General features: G+C 37.2%; 1 protein-coding gene across 2 annotated transcripts in view; it reads left to right on the top strand.

Moving 5' to 3' along the window:
* Window positions 1-15422, top strand: part of ASAP1 (ArfGAP with SH3 domain, ankyrin repeat and PH domain 1) — a 141878-nt gene extending 126456 nt beyond the window's left edge. For both annotated transcript variants that reach the window (XM_041407555.1, XM_041407554.1), the window contains 5 exons: window positions 1877-1943; window positions 4015-4073; window positions 6473-6972; window positions 10742-10864; window positions 12785-15422. In XM_041407555.1, coding sequence (XP_041263489.1) covers window positions 1877-1943; window positions 4015-4073; window positions 6473-6972; window positions 10742-10864; window positions 12785-12859 — 824 coding nt within the window. In that variant the 3' untranslated portion in view covers window positions 12860-15422. The remainder of the gene's footprint in view (window positions 1-1876; window positions 1944-4014; window positions 4074-6472; window positions 6973-10741; window positions 10865-12784) is intronic.
* Window positions 15423-16515: the final 1093 nt, after the last annotated feature.

Genomic DNA, 16515 nt, shown 5'->3' with positions numbered 1-16515 from the left:
GATTTAATCTAGGATTCAACATGAAGAAAAGTATAGAGTCCAAAGGAAAACAAATACTTTTTCTCAAGGAATAAAAATAAAAGAATCTTTTCCATTCTCTATTTCACAGAAGTCTGGGATATGGAAAAAAAAATGTTTCCTATGTTGTGGAAACATAGGAAAATGTCCTGTACTTTTTCAGAGGTAGTTCAGACATTTTGAAGAGCTTGGACTTTAAATATGTAAAAAATCCCAAATATTTAAGTCCAAAAAAGCACATAGAGTACCATATACGAGAATACGTTATAATGTAGCACTGTTAGGATGAAAGGTGTGATAGGATTAGATGCTGAGCAGGTGTCAACTTTTCCTTAAACACATCAGGCAACAGATAAAGGAAGAAAAAAATATGGGAAAGGTGCAGGTGTGCAGTTGAAGATGAAGAAGCCTGTCAGAGCAGGGCCAGAGAAGAATATTGCTTTTCCTGTCTCTTCACTGCTTTTCAGGGCAAGCTAAACTTCAGTGGATTGAAGAGAGGCCTCTTCTCCCCATTTTTCCTAGCTGAAATCTGTACAAAAACTTGTTTCAAAGTCCATTTGTATTTTTTAGCAAGTATGAAATTTTGTGTTTATAAAAGAGGGAATTTCTTCTATCTGCCTTTGTGTTTTTTCGCTTAAGGATATTGTCAGATGTTCACTGCTTTTCCTTTCAGAAGCTTTCTTCTGTGTTGTTATATTTCTTGCTATGTGGAATTTCAGCATTTGTCTTCTAATCTGTGCATTAATTGAAGTTTCAAGCAGAGCAATCCTTAGCTTATGTCTAAGCAAATTGAGTTACTATTCAAAGATGTTCTAAAAATGTCATTTAGATTATTTTGTATTTCCATAGCAACCATGAGATATTTTTCCTTCCTTTATCCATAGGATCTACATGTTTGCTGTTTTACCTTAGTTCCTTTTTTGCACCACTTTTAAACACAAACATATTTTTAACAAGGCACAGCATGAGCCTTTTCTGCTGTTTCATTTAGACATCAATGTGCCAAGAATGGTACTTAGAAAAATGTGTCATTCTTTTGAATGAGAAATATTCTGTGTTCTTGGATCATTAAATGTCACTTTGCATCTATTTCAATGACAAAATTTACTAATGGTTGTTGAAGCTGGTTCTGAGATTGACGTGCTGTAAAAGGAGAGGCAAAGGGGATGAAAAGGCACTAAACTAAAAGAGTTGGTGTCATTATACCTTGAAAATGGTGATTGCTAATGAAGAGAAGCTTTCTCCTGAAGGAGTCCAGAGCGTTTGGTTTTGGATTTTGCTGCGTTTTGACAGAATTCTCTATATCCAGGATCTTTTCTTTACCAATGGCTAAAGTGCAGATTATGGGAACATACAAACTTAGTCACTAAATCAGTAAAGGCTGTTGTTTGCATAGGATAAAATACCAGTCCTTAGAAATTTAATGTTTTGTGAATAAAATCACATTCATGGTGTTTTTAAAAAGATGTGCCTCACAGTGCAAAATGTAAACATCAGTGAATAATGTATCTGATACTGGCCTGCTGTATCTCCTTCTATACAGAGAAAATTGAAACACTATTTCAAAACAAATGCCCTACAGCAATGTCATTCAATCTTCCCTTGCCAGGAGATGAGAGCTACCAGTGAGTTGTTTTAAATGTGTTATATGAAAGGTCATCTTGGATTATTTTGGTCCTTCCTGCTTTTTCAGTTACAAAATTATTAATAAAGAATAAATTTATAAATTATCTTTTAGATATGTTGTATAGAAGATGCATAGAGGAATACACGTTTTGTTTTAAATTGCACCCTCTGCTGATTATATTATCCTAATGATTTTTTTTGTTTGTTTTTAATTGTCGTTTTCTCACCTCAGGTAATGATTTGGGCCCACCTTCAACTAAGGCTGCAAACAAGTTTGAGGGGATGTCTCAGCAGTCAAGGTAAAATTAAAATCTGCATATATGAAGGCAAAGATGAAAATTTAAATAAATATAACTAATTTGTAAATTAGAAAAGAAAAGCCTTTCATAGGAAATAAAATCCTAGCTATGTTTCTTATGAGTTTTCTGCATGCCCTACTAGCATACAAATACTTTGGCTGCACTGAGCCTCCTACGCTGTGCTCCTCGCTGTCCCTGCACAATCCTTCCTTTGAGCGGGATGGACAGAACGCCTTGTGCCCGAATCTCTCTGCTGCTCCTACAGAAGTGTTCTTCCAGCTGGGGAATGCTGCCTCAGACCACGGTCCAGCAGGACAAAAGTTTTATTTTCATGTCTCCTGGCATTTCATTTTATCTGCTTCAGTGTGAGGTGTCCTGCCTGGCTGGAGCAGCAGTGTCGCTCTGGGTACAGGCTGCCATCGAAGGTGGCTCTGTAAGAGAGAGAGTTCATCTCAGTCTTCCAGTTTAGCTGTTTTCCACTCTGTCAGGCTCTTGTGCTGCCACACAGTCTGCAGTAACACAAACTGCTTTTAGCTCATAGTTCATCAGCTCTGTCCATTACAAGTGTCTTTTTCAATAGCTGGAGCAGTAAGGACAGCCATACATTGCTGTCACTTAGAGTTTGCTACTCCTCTAGCTGTGCTGTGATTCCGAAGTCCTGAGGTTCAGAGCTTGGTGCTTCCAATAAGCACCTGCCTCAGGCACACAGCCTTGCATGACCACCAGTGTGTGGGATGGGCTGTGGCTGGGGATGGATGTGTAACCTTAGACAGGGCACAGAAGATGTGTAGGAAGAGTTTCTGGACACCCCCAAACTGTGATCTGCCTTGTCAGGACAGGGAGGGGAGATGTTGATGGTAGAATAGCTGCCTTCCCACGTTTGCTGAATCCATCCAGCTGGCACTGGGCATTCAGGGGAAAAGTGGTAGTGTTCTACAGCACAGAGAGCTGAGCCCATCCTAAATTCTTGTCAGACAAGGGTAAAAGTGTGCTTCTTGTAATCCATGGCATTAGAGAGAGGCTGAGGTAGGAGCTGGGCTTTGATGATCTTTGTGGGCCCCTTCCAATTCAGGATATTCTATGATTCTGTGATTTAGTGAATCAAGATTGAGCTTAGCTGTGCTTTCAATTTCATGTCGTGATGTATTTTTGCTATTTAAAAAACAGCTAGAAATTAAAATGGTTTTATCATGCTCATTTTGAAATGTTGGCTGCAGAGACAAGCAATACCAGAATTAAGGCAGATGATGCAGAAGAGTCTCTGATCTGTTGAACATACATTGGCAGCTTTCTCACTCATTTTTCTTTTTTCTTGTTTTTTGAATCATTATTTGAGCTGATACTGATTTTTATGTATTGATTTTTGTGCCTTAAATTAGTTTGCTTTATTCTCTTCTTCCACATTCCTTTTCTATAAAAGTGACTTAGGTGTGGTTTTAAAGGAAAAACTTTGATGGGAATAGCTAACATATGTGTAATACAGGTTGACAGAGTAAAGCATGTTGTTTTCCCACAATCATCAGTATTTCCTGGGAGTAGCAGAGACTTTGTCTCTTCCTGCAACAGAGAGTGTGTGTGTGATACAATACCATACATGTGCAGGAGGCTACAAGGCATAGGCTCAGTCCTGGAAAGCTTCACTGGCATAAAGCACAGATTATGTTTTGTGTGTTTCAGTATAATTATAAATATTATAATTATATTTGTTGTTTTGAAGAACAAATTTTTCTTAAGGTTCAGGATCTGCCCACAGAGTTGGTCTTTCAGCTTCATCTATTTTCAGAGTACATTTTGCATGTACCATACTTTGTAGAATATATCTGCCCCATAGCATTGAAGCTGTGTAGGGTTGATATGTCTTTTTCTCTGAAAAAGCCCCAATTAATTCTTAACAATGCTTTGAGTTTTGGGATTTATCCACAGACAAAGTGATTATACAAAAGGAGCAAAATAAATGTGGATTTTTTGGGGGATTTTTTATTTATGGATGTTAAATGGGGAAAATGAGAAATAAGTTATAAAAAATTGTATAACAGTTGTAAGCACTAATAATTTACATCTGTTGATTTAGCACTGGGACTGCAAAGACTGCACTTGGCCCTAGAGTTCTTCCCAAACTACCTCAGAAAGGTAAGAAATCTCTTTGTGGCTATTCTCATAATGGCATCTTTTAAATGTGGGTGAAAGTAGATATTTGTTTTAAATATATGGATCTTTTCAGCAGAAATTTCATTTCTAAAATGCCACAAACCATGAAAGCATCACAAAACTGAAAGGATTTTGGAAGATGGGGAAGGCTTTTATTAAACTGAAAAAAATACACCTTGGGAGGAAAAAAATAAATCATGAACTAATTGAAGCTGGAAGAGACCTCAGGAGGTCTTGTGGTCCAGTCCAGCACTCAGAGCAGGGCCAGCTTTCTGCCATGAGAGCAGGCTGCTCAAGGCCATCTCCAGTCACATTTTGAGTATCTCCATGGATAACTTCTCTTGTGTTTCTATCCTAGACCACTCTCAGTGGTAGTTTTGGTTTTTTTCCTATTGTCTCAAAGTCCCATTTCTTGACAGCCTGGAGCAAACTGTATCTGTGCCATGTTCTGGCAGTCAGGGTTGTGGTCAGTGCAACTCCTTGGGAAAGAATCAGGTGCTGTGTACATGCTGATTTATGTATCAGTGACAAGCTTGCTGAGACCATCATCCCAGGGAACACCTTTCTTTTAGAAATGTTCTTTCCTGGTCTCTTTAAACTCACACTGCAGGTTTGTTTGGGTTATTTTTTTGAGTTGACTATAAAGTAGAAAGTAGACCTACTTCAGACTGTTCTGTCTGAATACAGTATCCATCAAAAATACATTATATCTGTATGAGTGGATGATCACAACAGAGCCTGAAAATCAGGAAATGCTGCTTGTCCAAAATTCTGAAGTCACATGTCTGAAATTGAGAGTGCAAATAATTTTTAACAGAAAAAGCAAATATTATTTTTTAACTTTGTTAAATTACAATTGTTCTGAAAATGTTATCTTTTGAAAGAGACACCAATGATGCACTAGGGTGGCACTGTGAAGGAAGTCAACACTTCCTGGATTTAAAATGATTTAGGTGAAAATTTAATCAGGGCCAAATCAAAGCACTTTGATAAGGGCTGCTATCAGGGTTTTTCATATCATCTACTCACATCTCAAACCCATATGGATGATTAGTGTGTGTACATTTGCTGTGAGGTAAGCCAAGGGCACAGACATTTACAGGGATCAACACAGACATTTTTTTAAATGAGACATCTGATAGTAATTAATAGTAATAATGGAAACTATTCAAATTGGTTTGGTTTGGGGTGTTTTGTTGGTGAGGTTTTTTTGGTGGGGAGGGTTTGGTTGGTGGGGTTTTTTTAATTGAGGTGTTTTAGGTTGGTGTTTTGGTTTTTTGGGGTTTTTTTTGTTTTTTTTTTTTTTTGGTTTTTTTTTTTTTTTTTTGTTTGGTTTTTTGTTTGTTTGTTTTTGTTTTTTGTTTTGTTTTGGTTTGGTTTTTTGGTATAAGTAACCATAAATATATAATGAAAGTGTTATTGAAGTGGGTGATATCCAAAGGGAGTGAGGCCACTTTTTTGGCAGGAAGAATATGATACTAAAGCAGCGCTGAATGCAATAGGAAAATGTTCCTTCTAGTTAAAATGTGTTGCTTTCATCACAGGTTGTAATTTTTTTTTTCTCTTCCCCCTTCATCTGTTTTAACATTAGGGCTGTTTGATTTAGGAGGTTGTGGGTTGGGGATTTTTAGCATGTACTAATGGTTTTGGTTTTTGAGGTAGATTTCAGTTGAGTTTTCTTAGGGAGCTTAGCAGTAAAATCAATAGATGACACTGGGAAAAATAACTATTTGAAAATCTAGTTTCAATTTCTTTCCATGAAATCTGCAAAATACACATTTTAAAATGTCAATCTTTACTAATTTACTAAATGGTAAATATATGCAATAATACATTTTTTCTTAGTGTGAATGTCTATAGTACAGTATGTTCTATACACTGCATAGATAGATACATGTGCTCACTCTCTCTCTTCTGAGAGATTTTACAGGTACTAATCCTGAGAGGTGGTTTTTTGTATGGAATTGAACTGTATATTTGAGTAATTGTCATTAAAAATAAATTTTGTTAGAGTCATGTCAATTGGTCTGTAGGTGGTTTTGCAAAGTTTTTTATTATATTTCATACTTTTTGGTTGAGGTCCAAAAAGTGATTCACTTTATTTTATTTGAAGTAAATAGTCTATGAATTGACATCTAATAGCTGCTGAAATAAGCACTGCTGGCCTCCAGGAGGAGCAATTAAATGAGACCTCAGTGAACGAGGGTCATGTGAAGTTGTATTATCCTGCTTTTGTCATAGACTAAGAAGACTTATGGGCAGTTATGGGGCTTCAGTGACCACCTGGTGATTGACACAACTGCAGTTTTGATATATGCCTAACTTCTTTAATATTAAAATATTAAGATTATGAAAAACATTGTTTTGCTTTTTTGTTTTAGTGGCACTAAGAAAAATAGAAACCAGTCATCATCTTTCAATAGATAAATCCCATCAGCACATGGAAATGTTTCAGAAGCCCTCACTGTCCATCGATATACCACAGAAACCACAGCCTGGAGACCTGCCCCCAAAGCCTCTGCCTCTGGAATTAACTCAGAAACCTCAAGTGGGAGATTTACCCCCAAAGCCTGGAGAACTACCCCCAAAGCCTCAGCTAGGAGACTTGCCACCAAAACCACAGCTTGGAGACTTGCCTCCAAAGCCACAAGTGAAGGACCTTCCTCCAAAACCTCAGCTAGGAGAGCTGTTGGCTAAAACTCAAGGTGGAGAAGCACCGAAGGCTCAGCCCTCAGAGGCAAATCAAAAATCTCACTCTGTAGATCTTTCTCCAAACGTACAATCCAGAGATACCGTCCAAAGGCAAGCATCTGAAGAGTCTAATGACGTAACACACACCCTGCCAGAAACCCCTGTGCCACTTCCCAGGAAAATAAATATGGTAGGTATTACTCCAGCTTCTTGGGAGTATCCATGGAAGGCTTTGAAGTTACTGTAGGACTTCCTGTGCACCCTTGAGCTGTGCACTCAAGCCAGCTTAAAGCTATGGGCTGGGGTGGGAAATGAAGAGCTCTTTTTGTACCCCAAAGCAGCTTCAGCAAGTGTTGGGGGTTTTCAAGGCCTCCTGCATGCTCAAACAAATACTTGCAGCATAAAACAATAACCTTGGGAGTATGACAATGTATTTAGATTTGTTGGGATTTATATATTTATTATATTTATGCCAATCACAACTCTGAATGAATTGATGGTTTTCTCTGTTGCCTTTGCTCACGGGTCTGTGTGCCTTAGATGGGTAGTATAGTTCTATATTTGACTTTGTAAGCTTTAAGAATGGGTGTTAGCACCTGTTGTCAGTAGGTGCAAAATTTAAAGTCAAGTCAACTGTGACAAAATAGTAAATGTCCCTATTGTGGGTATTTAATGTTTATAATGGTTAAGGTGTAGGTTCAGATGTATTGATGAAGTGGCAAAATTGACATTGCTGCATGGTGTGTAGCAGTAGATCTGCAACTTCAACTTGATTCCAATTCCCAGTTTATCTTGCTGTTCATCTTTCTAACCAGTACAATTTCCAGCAGAGGGTTTTTAATGCCTGTGTAGATTGAGATAACTATGAAACTCCAGAGCTCTCTCAAGATTTTCATCATGAAGAATACATCAAAAGGGAGATGGCTTTGTTTGTCAAATTGGCTATGCAAAGCACTTATGTAAAAAGGAAATAAGACTTCATCCTAGTGAAACAGTGAAAGCAGAGGGTGAGTTTCTGCCTTATGCTTCTGTGAGGAAGAGCCCATGGAGCCATCATTCTGCTTGGCTTTCTGGCATGGACTTTCCTGTAAGCTCCTGTCTGAACTGAGGACAACAGAGTTGTTGCTTGGGCTTCCTGAGTATTCTGGAATTTAAATATTACAGGGATCAGATTAAAAAATGTTTATTTACTTATGTACTTTTAAATATAAGCAGGCAAATTATGCTGGTCATTCTCAGCTACTTGTCACTTCGTTAAAGAAGAAAAGAAAGCAAATAATGGATTACCTGTTTAGTTTGGTTACTTTTGGCTTTTTTTTAAACTATATACAGAAAAATTCTGAGGAAAGGTTCTTTGTTCTCTAAACTCAGCCATTTTCATAGGTGCAGTAAATTAAATAATTCCGCTGTTGTGCAGTGAAAGAAACTATTCTATATCTTCCCTATGTGCATATATATGTGTGTGTGTGTGTATATATATATATGTATCACCAGGTTTTTGCACATCTTTGTATGCACACTTGTATCTCTTTCTGTTCAGTGCAAACTTTTTTGCTGGAGTGATAATGTGCAAGAATTCCTCAGAAGTGTGTCTTGCCTCCATTTTCATCCTCTGGCTGGTGAAGTGCTTCATCCCAGTGAGACCCACACCAGCAGCCACAGTACTCGTGGGCACCTCTCTCTTGGGCTTGACTATTTAGCCACTAAACAGAGAAGCATATGCTTTTTTATTGGCAGTTTTAGAAAATTAATTGTTCAGAAATGTAATTTAAAAATTCCAATGCTGATAATTTATAAAGGTTTGAAAGGATATTTTTAGAGAAACAAAACTTGCACTGAATGCTCCTGAAATCACACTGAGCACTTGAGCATTCTTTTGTGTATATGAGGTGGCTGCTATAAAGGAGACAAAATACTCATTTTTAAAGAAAAAAAAAGTGTTGAATGTAAATAAGAGCATGGTTAGATTATTAATGATCACAGCATCTCACTACTGTTCAGTTTTAAGCATAAAATCTCTTGGTAATAAGCACTTGTTGGGTACAGGGAATCAGTCGGTGGTGGGTATTTGTTTTTAACTCGCAGATTACATTTCCTGGAATTGTTTCCATTTCTTTACACAACAATGCCACAAACTGTTCTGGAACATGAACAAAATATGTTCTGGAACATATGTGCTCTCTACATATCCATCCTTTTTTATACCTTCCCATGATTAAATAGACCTTGAGCTTGAATGCTGCCTTTTTGCTGCTCTCCGTGAAAGGAATAAAATGTTAAAATCTGATTGAACCAGAGTAATTACCATCATTTCTTATGTGCTTTTACAAGCTGAGTTCCATCCAGTTTTGTAAGTTTAGAGGAATGTGAATTCCTTTATTCTTTTTATTGAACAGGACAGTTGTTACCTTGCAGAAGTAGTTCTTCCCTTCATCATTGGAGGATTGATTGGGAGGGAATGCTCTTGGCTTGTGAAGGTTCTCTGGACTTGAAAGCTGGGACTGTCCCCAGGCACCCATTCCGATTGAATTCCAGTCCCTAGGGCTAGATGAGATTTTGTTTAAATTATATCAATATATTTTTAAGAAAAGAGAAAGTGTTCTTTGAAGTGACTTCTCACTGTAGCAAACCTTTGCTGTACAAAAAAATCCTTTATCTCATATGATCTTCAGGTATTTCTCTTAATTTGTTTTGGGTATGTTGTTTTTTGGGGTTTTTTTTAGTTTTATATTGTGTTAACTGCTTTCTCCCTTAAATCCCCCTGTAATTATTATTTTTCTGTGCCTTTAGTGTGAGTGCTTTTTTCAGCTATTCTGCTGTTGAGCTGCAGGGATTTTTTTTTTTTTTTGCCAAAACATGGAGGAATTTCAAGTGGGAAGGTAACAGCAAAGAGAAGACTCCCTAGGAAATTTCCTCTGTGAAGTTAGTTTTGGCTCATATTCCTCTAAACCTGCTGACTTTTCCCTTCATAGCCCTTCTGCTTCTCATCTCCTTCTGTTCTTCTTGGGTTTTTGCATTCTTGTTAACTGATTACTTCTGTTAAAAGAAGTAACTGTAGGTTTTGAAGAGGTGTGGGTATGAAAATAGAGGAATATAAAGTAGCAAGAGTGTTTTGCTGTGAATATTGCTTACTTACTCTATTTGGAAATAATTTAAGTCATCTCCCCTACCATAAGAAACATATGTTTGGGGAGGAGTCCATGGCTGAGGCTTTTTTCATATGAATTAGCAGTATGCAGCAAAGTATGACCTAGAAAATACTTGGACTCAGAATGGTAGAGCTGTGAGAATATCTAGTGTGAATTATCATCAGAAAATAGTACTGCCATCTGACATTAAGGTAATTTTAGTAAGTAATTGCTAACATTTGGATGGAAAAATCTCTAAAAAAATAATTTCCAGTCCTGTAAGCAGATTTGAAATCAAAGAATCCTGTATTTTTGCACTAGATCCAAAACCAAAACTGTAAGGAATACTGGGATTCCAATGCAGCATTTTCCTCAGTCCTTACCTCTCTTGGAACATTTAGAGGAGACTGGATTTAATTTTCTGTTCATGGTAGGTTTATTGAGGAAGTATGTATTAAAGGAGAAAGAGGGTGTTTGCAGACTAGAACAATGTAAAGACATTATTTAAACTTTCTTCACCAGAGGAAACAGAGGTTACTTAAGCCCTCTTAAGGGTCACATGTTAAGCACAATAAATTACATTCTGCTGGGAGTTCTGAATCTAAAGGGGAAAAAAACCCCTACACCTGTGTAGGTAACTATTTATTTTTTTTTTTTTTTAATCCTTGTTGAAGCAGAGTTTTTGTATTTCTATATTCCCAGTTGCAGGGAAAGTGATTGATGGTCTTCACTTTCTTGTAAAACAAGACACAACTAAAAGGCAAAATTCATATCATATATTTTTTTCTCTGTTTCTCATGTCCTTCATCTCAATCTTCATTCTACTTTTAGGGGAAAAACAAAGTTAGGCGAGTGAAGACCATTTATGACTGTCAGGCAGATAATGATGATGAACTCACATTTGTTGAAGGAGAAGTAATTATTGTAACTGGTGAAGAGGACCAAGAGTGGTGGGTATGTATCTTTCCCTTTTACAGTTCCACATAACTTCTTTATGAGTTTTATAGGACAGCCTCTTTTTCCAAATGTGGAGGATTTATTTTTATTTTTGTTTTTAGGTGATGGGTTTTGTTTTTGTTTTGCTTTTATTTTTGTTTGGTTTCTTTTTGCCTGAGCTAACAGACAGCCCTTAAACTTCCATTAGAGAAAACCCCTTTTATGTGGGAGGGAGAATCTGTTAGGACCAGCCCCGCTAGGTTTGGCTTTATTGCTGGCTCATACAGCACATATTTACACATGTCCCTCTCTGTAATGCACACAGCCTTTCATTAAGGGAAGAAGTGGTGATTCTTACTCCATGTAACAAACTTATATCCTCCATGAAAATGAGATGTGTAACTAGCTTAAGTTCACCCAAAATGTTTAGTTATACCTACAGGGGTTGCTGGAAATCTAAAGAATAGTTTGCAATAGATGCTATAAGCTGGTAGTTTTCTTCTTAGATGAGAGGCAGATAACATTTTCTTTCCCTTCTTCCCTCTCATGTTCCTTTTTCATACCATACTCCCCCTGTTATGGACTGCATATTGTTCAAGTGCTAACACCAGGTTATTCTCAACCCCACGTGAAGGCTCCTGCCTTTTAATCCAGCTCATGTCCCTGAAGCCCTGCTACATCATATTTCACTGCCAAAGAATTATTACTGGGGATAATGAGACATATTTCATTTGACTAAAACAAATTCTAATGGCAATGCTGCCTGTGATATCCTAATCTAAGTGCAGCACAACCTTTGCTGTTTTGTTTCCAGCTACGTTTTCCTCTCACTCATCATTTAAGTGTGGAAGATTCTCAACTGAAAAGCTGATATCAAAAGAGCAGTGCCCAGTGAAAAGTGTCTGTGTTGCCCATATCACCTAGTCCCTGATTACTGCTGCATTCCCTTCTGGATCTGTTTTGTGAAGTGGCTTTTTAATCCCCTTGGGGACATGTCCAGCAAGTTCCATGAAGCGCCCCAGTCTGAGTGTTTCTGAGAAGGGAAACAAGGGCTGTTGACTCATGTGCTTCAAAACTTTGGCTCTCCAAGAGGAAATGGCCAGCCCTCTATGTTTCCCCTTCCCATTTTGTAAGCTTGTGGAAGAGGAAGGAAGGTACACCATTATTCTGAAAGTAGTGAGCAGCATTGAAACAGGGCGAGAAGAGGGTTATGTAGTCAGTCAGGGCTGCTGCTCCAGTGCTATTCAACAGTTGTTTATAATTATGTATTTTAAACAAGGAAATTTCATATAAAATATTCCATTATTTTTAATGCCTTTGAATAAGTTTATTAGCTATTTTTTTATAAATAATCATTATGCAAAAGATGTAGGTAGTTGTAGCTTAATCAGACAACACTGTGATTTGTTATAAACACTAGTATGTACCTAAATCATTAGGTATCATACTAATTCAATGAGAAAACAGCTGCTTTTACGACCTTAAGTGAAACATGCAGATTTTCATAAGTAACTTCACAAATATAGCAGACAATTCCCATCAGTGAGATGTTCAGGATTTATTCACTTAACTGAGATAAGTGGTTTGTAGAGATGTTACTGAAAATCTATTAGACAGAAGAAACTCAGGCTTCTGTTTCAGTGAAATTCTTGAAATTCAGTGATGTATTTTAACTTTACTAAAAAAAAAAATTAGTTTTGTTCTCTTTAGATTTAATTGGCTTAATTTGTCATATTTATAATATGCTTGTGCAATTTCATTTTGTTCCTTTACACAAATTCAAATGTTAACTAATGTCTGCTTCAGACTGTGCAAGAGGTTGTGGAGGCACTGTGAGCAGTTCTGCTGCTGTTGAATGAGTGCAGTCTGTGAAGTCTGTGTGTACAATGCACATCTATATGTATATGTATATATGTACCTTCTTCTCCTGTGTTGCAGATTGGCCACATCGAAGGACAGCCAGAGAGGAAAGGGGTCTTTCCAGTGTCCTTTGTGCACATTCTGTCAGACTAGTCAAAACAAACAAATCCTAAACTTGAGCATTGCACATTCTTCATGCAAGACGGGCTTTTTAGCAAAAGCGAACGCTGCTGCCTCCCTGTAATCCTGTGCACAATTGTATATATAGCTGCTGTTACAAATTAAGAATTCATTTAAGTTTCACCTCATGAGGTTGAATTATATGTATTGTAAATATACTGTGTTATTCTGCCTTTGCCAGTATTATGGTAGCCTTGGAACCTGGCACGCCTTATTGGGTTTGTTGAAGCCATCCTGGGCATTTAGCACTTCCATCTCTGTCCGTGCTGTCCCACACGTGTGGACTGCCAGCTTTCCAACATAGGTGGTCTCTGTCACCCACATAACTGTACAGAAATGACTGTTCCTAATAACCTGGTATTCTCAATATACAATTAGCAGAAAGTTAGAATGAGTGAATGGTTTTGGACAATTTAAAGATCAGTCTGCAGTTCATAAGTGTATGCAGTTTACAGCTATGAAACCCACTTCGATATTTATTTAATGTAGTGCTCAGTTAAGTGTAATTATGAAGACAAATATTCACTGACTTTACAGATAACAGTAATGTTTTACAGTGTGCATACAGCATTTCATGTTTATATTATGTGGACCTATGCCAAACTGTGATTGCAGTTCCCCTGTGATATTACCTCACTATAAAAAGTTACAAATTTATTTCATTTGAAAACTTACTTTAATGAAAATTAGTCATATTGTTCTTTAGTAGATATGTGTGAAATTTGCTGGTTTCTTTCACTGAATTCTTAGTAACCAAGGACTTCTAGCAAATGTTAACTGTTGACATTGTGCATGCATTTAGATGCTTACTTGAAACCTGCCTTTGTACAAAAGTAGTACTGTAGTCATATAGCTACATTTGAGGAAAAGAACATTTTAACTTAATTGCTATTCAGGTTAATGTGAGCTTGCAACAGTATTTGTTTATAGCTAAATTGGCTCTTTGAAAAAATGATTTTGTGGATTTTTTTCCTCTGTCTTCAACCTTGCTAAAAGTTAGTTACCTAAAATAATTTTTTAAGTGGTGATATAAGGATAAACTTAAATTATTTTTAATGCTCTAAAAAGTGGAAGCTAAGATGACCTCTCGTGCATTTGATCAGGCTGGTAATGATAGATCTCAGATCCCAAGGATAAGGCTGGTTTTCATGGAGTTCACCAAGCTGCAACATGTAATGGTCATAACCCAAAGCACAAAGTAACAGACATATGGTCACAAAAACCTTTGGAAGGCTGCATTTGACCTGAGGTTTCTTGAAAGTTGGTATAAAGTTGCATTGCCAGAAAACACTTCAATGTATTACTGGAAACTTTAATTTCCTGTGTCACTTTCAACATAATTTTTAATCTTTTGAAGCATCATGCGGTTGTGTTTTTCCCATGGTTTGTCTGTAGTGGGTTCCATGACTTTCATATGTAGTTTTGTATTACTTGCTTTAAATGTTATTTTAGCTTCAGTACCTAGTGCTGCTATTTCAAAGCAGATTGTCTTGGCTGCATGGAAAGATTTTCATTTCATAAAAGCATATCTCAGACTTTCTGAGGACTTTCATTTCTAATACAGTTTTACAAGACTGTAGTCAGTGAATATTTAATTCTGTTTGTGGTTAATTTAGAAACAAATATCTGTCTAAATCCCACATGAAAAAAATGCAAAACATTTATCAACTATTAATGGTTTTATCATTTATTTTTAAAAAAAATTTAAAAAAAATATGCAATGAGTGAGAGAGCCTGCTGGCATCTAATCTTCAGTATTACCAGCTCCAGTATTTCAGACTTTATTCTGTTTTTATGGAAAGGAAGTCAGGTTTAGCATTTATTTAGCATTCCATTTTATCCATTACTACAATGTTTTAAGTTGCATTAAAGAACAAAACCTATTCACTTTTGTGGTCAATTGTATTTTTAAGTGATCTTGAAATAAACTGATAAATGCAAATCATATAAAGAAAACCTAGGCATGTAAAATTATGTAGAGTCAAATGTCTATTCTTTTCTACGCTCTTTAAAATAGTATACATATGCATTTTATAAAATTAAATTAGTTCCATAAGGAACAATAGTTCTGTTTATTCTGGCTTATTGTGGGTCATAAGAAATCTGAAAATGTATGATATTGATTGAGTTTAAGTACAGTATTATATTTGAACTCAATGAGCCACTGTCTGCAATTTTGTATATGACATAGTATTTGGAAAGTCTAAATCTTTATGGAAAATTAGCTGATAAAGGGTTGGGGGGAGGGGCAGGGGAAGGTGCCCCCAGAGGGGGAAGTTTGCTCTGCAGATGATGTCTTATTTACTGTTGAACAACAGTTGCTATTTATTTTTTTATTACATAGTACATCAACGTGTACAGAAATCAGATCTGGTCATGCCACTAGTTAAAATCTTGACTTCTCATTGAATGTTAAGGTAAAACATCAGTACACATGTCTATTCACATGTATTTAATGTGACAGTTTTTGAGTACTGTATGTGTTAATTTCTACTTTTTTAATATTTAAAATTGCTTTTAAATAAATGTATTCAGTTGATCCCAGATATCTGAACGAGGCCCTTTTTGTCAACTGGAATATCTTCTAGGGAGAAAGTCTGGATTCCAAACAGGTAGAACTAAGACACTTCAAATGTTTTCTCTTGAATATAAAGCACTCCTCATATAATGCAATTAAATGTGTATCTCTTTAACAGCTGTTAAATATGGATGCAATTGCCTTTATCTGGAAAACTTTACTTACTAAAGTTAGCATCAAACCACTTGTTTTGTCCATGAGTTTCGATTGCTTTCTCTCTGGCCTCAGCAGGCTCTGTGGGCTCCCTCTGTGTTGTTTCCACAGCAGCCCGTGGGGCTGAAGGAGCCATTCACAAACCCTGTCTGTGGGCAGGATCTCCCAGCCCAACAGCAGCTCTCACACCAACTAGAGCAGTACTAATCTTTCCTGGATGGAGTGACTTGGTTGCTGAGAATGTCAGGCCTGACCCAGCCTGCAGAGGTTATTTTTTCCCCATCCCTGACTCAGTTCTTGGATGTTTTTCATTTAAGACCCATTCCTGTCAAAGCTACTCCAAAATGAACAAGTCACTTGAAATTGCTAGAAAGCAACGAGAACATCCTTTAGCCAGAGGAAAAGCTGGAGTGTGGAGCTATCAGATCTGGTTTGTATCAAGAATAGTAGCTGCCACAGCACAGGGCTCAGGAGTCTGCTGTGGTGAGAGCTTCTTCAGGCTGGGCTGTGGCACTGGTGTGATGTTCCACCGCCACAGAACATCCTGCTTGCTTTGTTTGGGGCTTTCAAATCTACATAGGCTAAACATGGGCGGGGGGGGGGGGGGGGGGGGGGGGCTGGAGTGGGGAAATATGGATATGGGGCAGGGGAATCAGTCTGGTTAAATGTTCTCTTTCTCAATTTCTACTGTGTCACAGTATTTCAGACAACAGCACTCAGAGAGACATTGATTCCAACAGCCTCTGTTCTCTGTCCTACTTGTATTACATGTTCTTCAGTGACATGTATTGATTTCTTTTCCTAAGTCAAAATTGAGGAGCAGCAGAGAACAAGACAAATATATGCCCAGAGAACTCCTTGTTGTTCAAAGTTTCAGTCTCCTTACCCTTCTCCTGGC

The sequence above is a fragment of the Onychostruthus taczanowskii genome, unplaced genomic scaffold (assembly GCF_017590055.1).
Source record: "Onychostruthus taczanowskii isolate IOZ18803 unplaced genomic scaffold, ASM1759005v1 scaffold27, whole genome shotgun sequence".
Classification (NCBI taxonomy): domain Eukaryota; kingdom Metazoa; phylum Chordata; class Aves; order Passeriformes; family Passeridae; genus Onychostruthus; species Onychostruthus taczanowskii.
This window is presented reverse-complemented; position numbering and strand designations above follow the sequence as displayed.